The 10,101-nt window shown below is 42.1% G+C and overlaps 1 protein-coding gene across 2 annotated transcripts in view; it reads right to left on the reverse strand.

Moving 5' to 3' along the window:
• INTU (inturned planar cell polarity protein) overlaps positions 1-6,527 on the reverse strand; it is a 34,188-nt gene extending 27,661 nt beyond the window's left edge. For both annotated transcript variants that reach the window (XM_054283874.1, XM_054283875.1), the window contains exons 1-2: positions 6,394-6,527; positions 1,813-2,399 (exon numbers count right to left, since the gene is read on the reverse strand). In XM_054283874.1, coding sequence (XP_054139849.1) covers positions 1,813-2,399; positions 6,394-6,521 — 715 coding nt within the window. In that variant the 5' untranslated portion in view covers positions 6,522-6,527. The remainder of the gene's footprint in view (positions 1-1,812; positions 2,400-6,393) is intronic.
• Positions 6,528-10,101: the final 3,574 nt, after the last annotated feature.

Raw genomic sequence — 10,101 nt, forward strand, 5'->3', positions numbered from 1 at the left:
CAGCAGATGAAACGCTGTCCCTGATTAGGTCACCTTGATCTCCTGCATCTGGTACTTGCCTACACTGGTGAGACTTCACACCTGCCCCCACAAAAATGTTATATGCAAATCTGTGTCCCCAAATTAACTCCCAGGTTACAAACACCCACTCTTACACTAATCAGATTAAACACCCTTAAGCAGATCAAGTGGAAACTCGCTCTCTCCTCCCCCACTTCTTGACTAATCAGTTCTTGCTGGTAAAATTTGAAAGTTATCCAATTCTCCCTCTGGAGTATTCTTCAGCATCTCTACCAAAAACTCATGCTGGAGCAATCAGCCAGTTGAAGCATGATGTGCCTTTTTACACACACAACACTGGAATTTCAAAAGAGCTCATGCTGACTTTGAGGGATTTGTGATATTCATATGCTGTCTTATATATCAAGAGTTCTATTATCACTATAGTGCAAGGGTGTTGTCTTATATATCAAGGCTTTTCTCTATCATTATAGTGCAAGGATTCCATACTACCAGAGTTCCAGACCTCCTCAATGTTTCTCACAGGCAGCCCCTCCAAGCACTGACTGCTCCTGGTCCTTGCAGCAGCCATCTGGCTCCAGACCCCACCAATCCACTCTTTTATACCACTGCTCTTATTGGCCACAGGTGTGGCCTGTTAACATCAGGCCTGCTCCTCATCTTTAGTAATTGCTCCAGCTGCAACTCTGGGGGAAAAGATTGCATTCTGTACCAGCTTCATTTACCCATACTGTGTCCCCCTACACTTATAGCATTCAGATTTTTAATGATCTTCTAACCAACCTCACATCTTTGCTCTCCCACTCTGTGAGCAACCATCTCCAAGGGTAATTAAATAATTTTTCACCCTTTACAGATGTGGCCTGGTTGTCTCACATTTACTGTCTCTGAGGTTGATGTCCTGTGAGTGCCAAGTTTTGAGTGGCTTCAGTGCTGGAGTGGGAGTATTTCTGCTCCTTTATTACCCCTGACAGCAGTTTATTCCCCTCTATCATTCACATTTGGGTGCCTGTCAGACCTTCTGTGACCCCAGTTTAACTTACTGCACCAGCAAAATACTAGACAGCCAATTTCTCTTCTGGGTGAGGTTCCTGCCAGCCTATTTCATCAGCTCATGGAAGGGCCTGACTGCCAAACCACCACAAAGGCTGTATTGGCTCACTGCCTCCCCAAACTGCAGCCCTGCCATGCATTTGGAGCCTCCCAAAGTCACAACTGCTGAGGAAGCTGCTGTTGGACTTGCTAAATAGAAAAATAACCAAACAAGGCTGTGGGGAAAGTTTGTAATGTAAGAATGTATCTTACTCAGTATTTCTCCCCTCATTTTTATGATACAAAATCCATTTAAAGCATATATAAGCAAAGCTTTTTATCTAAGGAGGATGCTGTGGAGAAAAAGGAAATCTAAATGCAGTATCTGCCAGGCTATAGGTTTGCTCCAGTCCCACTTATCTACTGAGGAAATCCTCAGCTAAAATCCTAAGTCAAAGGTGGTGGTGGGGTATTTCTTGCTCCAAGCTGCTCAGTCTCTGAACACTAAGGGATGCTCATCTCCTCAGTGTATTAACTAACACCTTTTAGGTTATGCCACATGTTCTAAAAAGCAGTAACACAGTAAAACTGACTGGGTACCAAACCATCAGATGCAATGACATAAAGCAACCCCTGCAGAACTGATGCAATTGCTTACGTCTCAAGAATATTCAAGTCAGCTGCCTCAACCAGCAAAACCCCACAAATCTTCACATTAAAGGAAGAGTGCAGCACTTGGCTATTCCTTCAGTTACTTACCAATCAGGATTTGACCAGTTTTCATTGCAGAACTACCTGGCACCAAGCCATGTACCACAAGCTTCTCCTCACTGGCTCCTCTGGTGACTTTATCCTTCCTGCCTTGTTTTTCCACTCTTCTGCTGCTCCATGAGGACTGATGGACAATCCCTACTAAGGCTTCCAGCAGCCTCTGCTGCTCTTCTTCCCCAGCACTGGAGAGTTTTCTGGGATTTACATACACAGACACATCTTTGTACTTGTGCTGAACAGTGACACCCATTTTCTGAGCAGAGCGGTGCTTCAATATGGAAGTAGGACCAGAGGGGTGCTCATTGCAGCTTCCACTGCCTTTCTTACCAGAACTCTTTGGTAAAAGACTCTTCTTTTTTAGCATTTTGGTCCATTTCTTCAGTTCATACTTCCTCTCCTTTCGTGATCCCTCTTGAATGATTTCAGCTTCGTTTTCACGAAACCTGACATGATTCACTGCTGGCATTTCTGGACAGCTGTTCTGAAGCAGAACTTCTTCTTCACTTTCACTTAACTCTAAATAAAATAATTCTCCATTTTTCTGCACACTATCCAACCACTCAGGCTCAAGATCACTGGAAAAGAAAGAATGATCAATGAGTTCTGATAAGGAAGATCACTGTGCAAGTGAGATCTGATTATTTTAAGTAGGGAGGGGACAGAGAGAATGCAAGGATTGAACAAAAAGCAGGAAAAATAATTGTTGCCTCCTGAACATTGACAGCTCAACTGCTTTAAGTCTGCCACAAGGATTAGAGCTTGTTTTAGATAAATGATGGATATGGCAAGGAGAGACATCCCTCTCACCAGTAAAATAGTTTCTTCAAATTTCTTCTGTTTTCCTTAGAGGAAAACAGCCATTGCAAAAAGCAGTATTCTCTTTTCAGAAAACAAACATTTCTTTGACGTGCAAGTTTTAATTAGTAATTACATTCATGTGCATGATGGGATTTTCTCTTAAGAGAAAAAATTCCATTCTGTTTGTTCTCTCCTGTTCTTTTTTCCTTTATGCATTTGTAATATAACTATGGCATGATTTTTTGAGGTGGTCCTGTGCAGAGCCTGAAGATGGACTTGTTTATCCTTGTGGGCTCCTTTTAACTCAGGATATTCTGTAATGCTATGGGAACACACTTTGCACTGCCAGCCCTTTGGAAAGAGAAGATAAACATTTTAAAAATCACTTAGATTTAACATTAAAAGAAACCCCAAAACAATCTAAGATGAAATCTAGGGAACAGTTTTTAAAAGCCAAGTTCCAAATAGCATCTGCAAAAATGCACACTAAAAATGCAAAGAGGCAGCAGCACTGCTACAGAAACAGATCTGGCAGCTGGTGTGGATCACCCAAAGGCAAGAGCAAGACATTTCTGCAAAGCAGGTCTAGGATATAACAGAAACATCATCAGCACAGTGCAAAAAAAATTTTGTCCTAATTTGGCAACAGTGATGTGTCAGCCATGTCCAGTTTTGGATAGCAGGTTTTAAGGAAGATGTAATAACTGGAACACACCCAGAACAAAGAGACAAATGCTATGTAGCCTATAAACACATTTAAATGGAAGGAGACTGAAGGAAATCATACTCTTTGGGCTGAGGAAAAACAAAACAAACCAAAAACTGCCTGCTGAAGGGCAAAAAACCAAATGAACCTCGAGGAGAATCATGGAGTGTTACTCCAGATAGATGAGAATCCATAATGGCCAAAGTAAGAAGAATCCTCAGAGGTTTAATTATCTGGGATGTTCTGCATGGAAGATTTTCAGGAATAGACAAAACCAGTTAATTCTTCCTAACCAGATGAGAAAGAGGTCTCTCTCTTTCATACAAAGCTTATAAAGAAAAACAAGACTGGGGATTTACATCATAATTAATATAACAGTTTAAAGTTAACACACATTCCTACATTTTACACTAGAACTACTTTCACTGAATAAGGAGTGCAAATAGAGAATCATTAATTTGAAAACACAGATAAATGACAAAGTTTAGCTGAATGGAGAACATTATACAGACATTGCACCAGAGCACCTTTAAGGGCTCAACAAGAGGATCTGGCTGGACTAACAATACAGCAAACATTGGCATTACTCTTTCTAGAGCTCCAGTTATTGAGAAAAGTCTATGGGTCTTGCAGACAAGAAGAAACATCACCTATGTCCTCTGCATTTATTAGCTTTTTTGCCCAAGTAGATAGTTTAAAAGAAGAGCCACCACTTGTGATAATCTGCCAATACCTGAGGGATAAATCCAAGTTTTGGAATTCCAAAATCCTGAGTTCTTATGCAAGAAAGTATCAGAATGCTGACAGAACCTAAAGGCTGTCAAGGGCACACTCGTTCTGATCCAACTTCTCTCAGAATGTGGTAGGCAAGAAATAACATGAGTAGAGTTTTTCCTTGTTTTTTTTTTAAGGAGTACTCCCACATTCTGGCATGTGTAAGCAAAATAAAGCAGAACAAACACACAAAAAGCCTCCAACAACACCCAACCTAAACAAACAAAAAAACAAAAATCCTCAAACCAACCAACCAACTCCACCCCCTCAAAAAAAAAAAAAAAACCCCAAACAAAAAAGGAAACAAAAAAGGAAACACTAGAAATTTACAAAGAAATTACATCTGGATTAGCAAAAACTCTTGTTATGTATGATAGCATTTTATTCCCTCTTTAAAGAAGACTTATCTTTGGAAAAGCTGTTTCTTCTTTGGGGTAGATGTCAAAATTTCAGCCTGGACATGAGTTCATACACTCAAGTCCTCCAGCTTTGTTCTCTATTTTGATTAGAACAATATGGGCCAAAAAATGCTGTGGGCATGACTTCTCTGTGTTCACCCAAACAGAACCACTCCAGAGAGAAGTCAAGAAGGAACTGTACTGTAAAAAAACCCCAAAAATTCTCACTTTCCCAACAGAGATCCACACAGACATCTGGAAAAGCAAATCTGAAACAAGGCAGCACCTAGCATGAGAAGTTTTTCCCCCTAATGCTGTAGCATCACAATAAATTTAAACCAAGCAAGGCAAGAAGAAAGGACAAAAAAATCTTATTTTGATCTGTTTTCTCTTGTGTTAAAACAAATGCTTACACAATAACCTCAACTTGCCTCTAGGACTGGAAGCTTCAGTCAAAGGAGCTAAAAGACTTGAAGGCCTGCATTTCTCTAAGAGTAGTTTCACTGATCCCACACAGGTATTTCCTCTTTGGGATAAATCTCTGAAAAACTGTGCTGATTGTTAGAAAGGATTCAAGTTCTGCTGGATAAATTGCTATACAGATAAATTATTAAAAGTATTACACATGTTATTACAAGTAGTAGACATGTGCTATGTGCTGAAATCTGTGGTACAGCTTTATCCCCTAAACATACATAAAGAATTACAGTAAAATGGCATTTCAGATGAAAGAATTGAGAAAAGAAAAAACCTAAACATACAAAACATTAAACCCAAACATAAAAAATATTAGAAACCCATGGCTTCAGGCTGAAATGTTACAGTTGACTTCTGGCTTATAAATATAGGAATAAAGTAAGGTTGGGGCAGATAAAACAGCTTTGTCTCTGAGCCAGAGGTACAGGGCAACTACAAATAAAACTAGGCTTGAACACAATTCTAACTTCTCCATTTAAACCTTTTTTTTTTCCCCTTCCCCTGCACAGCCTGATGAAACTAACACGCTGAATGAAATGCTATTGATTAGACCCTGAAATACACATTGGAAATGTCAAGCACTGCTGTCTTAACACAGGGAACCAAGTCAGTGCTGTAAGCTGCAATCAACCAAACTGTTGTTGTATGTTTCACTTCATCCAAATTAAAAAATATACAAATAAACTAAACACCAGAGGTTGTTGGTGTTTTTTTAACTTTAAAATATGTATTATTACAGAACTATCTTCTGACTTAGAAGATGTGTGAGATACACATGCAGAGTGTAAAGCACAGCTGTCGTAACACAGGGAACCAAGTCAATGTTCTAAGGTTAACTTCATCCAAACTAAAAAATATACAAATAACTAAAACTCTGGAGGTTGCATTTGTAACTTTAAAATACGTATTATTACAGAACTATCTTTTGACTTAGAAGATGTGTGAAATACACATTCGAAGTGTAAAGCACAGCTGTCAACACAGGGGACCAAGCTGATGTTCTAAGGTTAACTTCATCCCGACTAAAAAATATAAAAATTAACTAAAAGCCCGGAGGTACTTTAAAATACGTATTATTACAGAACTCCCTTCTGACTTAGGACACTAAAATGAAAGACTGCACCTTTCCTGCTACATCCTGCGCCAAGTCCCTCCTTGCCCTCCGCTTGCCCGGGGGGATGCAGGACCCAGCGCTCATCGCGATACCGCCAGGGCTCGGCAGGGATGTACCTGAAACCTCGCATTGCTCTCTGCTCCTGCAGCCAGCCCAGCTCAGCTCAGCTAAACCCAGCTTAGCTAAACCCAGTTTAGCTAAACCCAGCTCAGCCCAGCCCAGATCCCACCGCCTCTGCTGAGCACGGGCGGCGCGACCCCAGCCGAGCCCCCGCGGCTCGCCCTTCCCGTCCCCGCCCTTACTCGGAGCTGGCGGCCAGCGAGGAGCCGCCGTCGGTGCCGCTGTCGGTGTCGCTGCCGGTGCCCGCGGGCTCAGCGCTTTCCCCCCGGGGCGCCTCCATCCCTTCGGCAGCGCCGCTCCCGGACGCCATGACAGCCTTGAGCCGGGCGGGGGATCACGTGATGCGCGCCGTGCCCTCCCATTGGCCGGCGGCCCCGATCGCCATGGGAACGGAGGGACGCGCGAGCGCCCGGCTATGAGGGGCCGTCCCTCCGCGCTGGGGGCGAACCCTCCATGGCCGCGGAAATTGCCGTGTGCCCGGCGTCCCCCGGCTTCCCCCGGCTCTCCACGCCTTTCCCTGCCTCAACAGCACCGCACCACACTTTATTTAGTTGCCTGATTGCACGGTCCCAGCAGCCGTCCCGTGAAACACACCGGCAGTGAAACTCCGGGGTCCTGCGGTGAGGCGCAGAGCGTTGTAACCAAACACTGATCAGGAGGGGTAAAACACGAGGTAAAAAGAGGTTCTGAGGGCAGCTGGTAAGCAATGGGATGCCTCTGTGCTTTATTTTATATGCTGTTGTATCAATTTAACGAGCTGTGAGGAATTAAGGTACTTTCTCCTTAGCAGGGCTGTTCAGGAGAAGCGAGGATGTGACGGGCCCAAACAAATACCTTAAAACAGCCCCTGCAGTCTACACGTGTAAAATCATGCACAGTCAAGAGACACACACACACACAAAAGCCCCCTACTCGGTTTTCAGGACTTAAATTATTCACATCCATGAAAAACAAGACCTATGGCAGCCCTGCAGACAGCTTGCAGGGTAGCTGTGTCAGTAAAGCCGTCAGGACACACATGGTGAGCGGGGAAAGGGATGGAGAGTAATTGTTGGAACACGTTTCGTGGGCTGGATTTAATCTCTGCTCTGTGGGATATTTGCACAGCTTCAGCAGTGAGGTTTTATAGCCCTGGAACACTACAGAGGAGTGACAGAATCCTGGGATGAAATTGCTGTGTCTGAAATTGCTTGAGGGAAGTGTACATTAGCAAGCGTGATTTCAAGTGAATTAACAGACAGAAATGTTTTGGACTCACATCCATGTGATTAAGGCTTCAACTGGAGTAAAAATACCTATATTAAGTACTGAAGGGCCATTCTGAAGTCCCTGAAGAAGACCTGATTTCACAGATAAATTTCTGTTATTAAGACTACAAACCTATGGTTATTAAGACTACAAACCTATCCAGAGAGGGAGACAGAAACACTCCCTAAAGAAAAAAGCTTTTTTACTATGGTTTCATTTAGAAGGTGAGATACACTGTCCCACCCTCCCTAATTATGCTTAATTTGCAAGCACTTCTAATACACAGAGCAGCACACTGGAGTGTTTCTGTAGAGAAGTGATAGTCAATGCCAGATGGTGCTGTGTTAGTTAAATTTCTTTGAGTTCAAGAGCTGATTAATTGGTTCCAGTTGTTTGCTCACTGAGTGAGAAATACAGGCTCTCTCTCAAGGAGCCAGTGGTTTTACACCACTTGCTATTTTATAGGAATAAGCATATTGGGAATGGAAGGATGATGGAAGGCTTTGGGTCCTCTGAGAGGAGTAGCTGGGAGCCACCTAAAGACTTTGCTGAAACAAATGTGGAATTTCTGCTGCTGTGGGAACAATTAAAGATTGCAGGATATATATCTCACACAGCAGGGTCTTATTTTAGTGAAGACACAGATTTTCCCACACAATCCCTCTTGAGAGCAAAGCCTGTCATTTTTTGGGCATAAATATTAGGATGAAACTTGAAATAATTTGTCTTCTGGCAGACACTTCACACTTAATCCAAGGAGCTGGGGCTGATGCTCCTCACTAAGGAATCCATGAGCCTTCTATGCCAAGTTGCTGTTTTTAACATGCAGATGGTAAAAATCTGCCAGGAGGTATCACTGCCATCAGTATCAGTGCTCACCCTCACTGGAGAACTGGGTAATGAGCACTTAGCAGTGGAAAATTAAAGCCTGAAGGTTGTTCTGATTTGCTGTTCCTGCAAAGAACAGCTTTCATGTGTGGAAATTTATTTCCTGAGCAAGAGTTTCTTGTTGTTATTTTTTTTTTTTTTTTTTTTTTTGGCTTAACCTGTTTCAGAAGCTGTTGTGCTTTAAAAATAACAGCCTGCCTTGATCCATGCCTGTATTCAGAAGGAAACTGAAGTTAAAAGAAGACAGGGTATAGGACACACTGGTGTCCATGCTTCAAATTGCAGCTCTTCATTAGTGATAATGAGGTAAGAAGGCCCTAAGTGATTTGTTAATGTTTCATTTTTTCCTTTCTTGATTTCACATCACTTAATATTTCCAGGAAGGCTCTACCAAGAACTGGACAGACACAAATGATAGACAGATAAAACATGATACGTTACAAACAGATAAAACTAAGAGGGAAATAGTTTCATCTTTGTTTTTCAGTTGTGTTTCTTGCTAACACCTGTTTACTGAAAGAAAAGCTAGCCAAAAAATATGAGTGATGTTATATTTCAGCTATTGATTCCTGGTTTTTTATATTTCTCCAGGGAACAGCATGAGCAAAATATGTCAGAAATAATTTCCTCTTTTTTAAAGAATAATGACAACAACACAACTTTGTCCTCGCCTGCCCAAGTGTTTCTTAAAGGACAAAATACATATTTCACAAGGATTCCTTAATAATTAAGATTTTTTTGATTACCAGGTTTCCATAAAACTCTGTAAGACTGTGATTAAAAAATCTCCTCTGACAGGGCTGTGCAGAGACCATCCACAGCAAAGTGGCATGAATTGAAGAGTGACACTGGGCTGTCATTTTAATTGGCAAATTTACATATAAACAGACTCCACGGAGAATGAAAGCTATCTCTGGGACCAAAGGGACAGAAATTTTGTGAGCAAACACTCTAGTGCTCAATAAATGAAACAGAATATTCTGACTTCTTAAGCTTTCTGTATCAGCTCTCATCACAAAAGGTATTTCAGAAGAACACAAAACCAACAGGGAGACAGCCATGAAAAATCTGGGAAGAGCAGTACAACTCATCCCATTCTTTTGAAAAACAGTCTCATAGATTTAAGAGTTTTCTCCAGAATGAAAAGCAGCTGTAATTTTCATATTTTTTCCTACTGCTTTTACTTCACCTTACATGTTTTAAATGCCCTTTTTTTTAGGATCACCTGCTATGCATAGCAGGCATGTCAGGCATGAAAGAAAGCCATTATTTGCAGTCAGTCAACATGCAAATGTTTCAAGCATGAGTAGCCTTATTCCTCTTAGAGTACATGAACGTAAGCAATACCAAGGGGCAGCACGTTTTTAATCCAGCTCTAAAACAGAACATTTTCAGTTAAGTCACTGAGAAGTCCGCGGGGTTCTGTTTGCACAGAGCGCATTTATTGTGCATAAAGCGGCCTCAGAGAGCCGTGCCGGACAGGCTGATTGCAGCGTGCCCTCCTTGCTGAGCTCTGTGTTTGCATCCCCAGCGCTCACAGGAATGGATTTCACACGCCTTGAGCCGAGTTAACAACCACTTGTTAGTTTCCATAGCGAGAGCTGCTTGGAGCCGGCGCTGGAAGTGCCCGTGAGCTTTTTCTGTGCAGCTGGAAATGAACCAGCGTGGCTGAGAAACAGGAAACACTTTAGCAGAACTGGAGATGAGCTTCTTTTGGATTCTGCTGAATGGGATGCGTTTTTCTGCGTAAAGTT

The sequence above is a fragment of the Melozone crissalis genome, unplaced genomic scaffold (assembly GCF_028551555.1).
Source record: "Melozone crissalis strain CALT ecotype California unplaced genomic scaffold, PUWL_Pcris_2 ptg000039l_1, whole genome shotgun sequence".
NCBI lineage: Eukaryota > Metazoa > Chordata > Aves > Passeriformes > Passerellidae > Melozone > Melozone crissalis.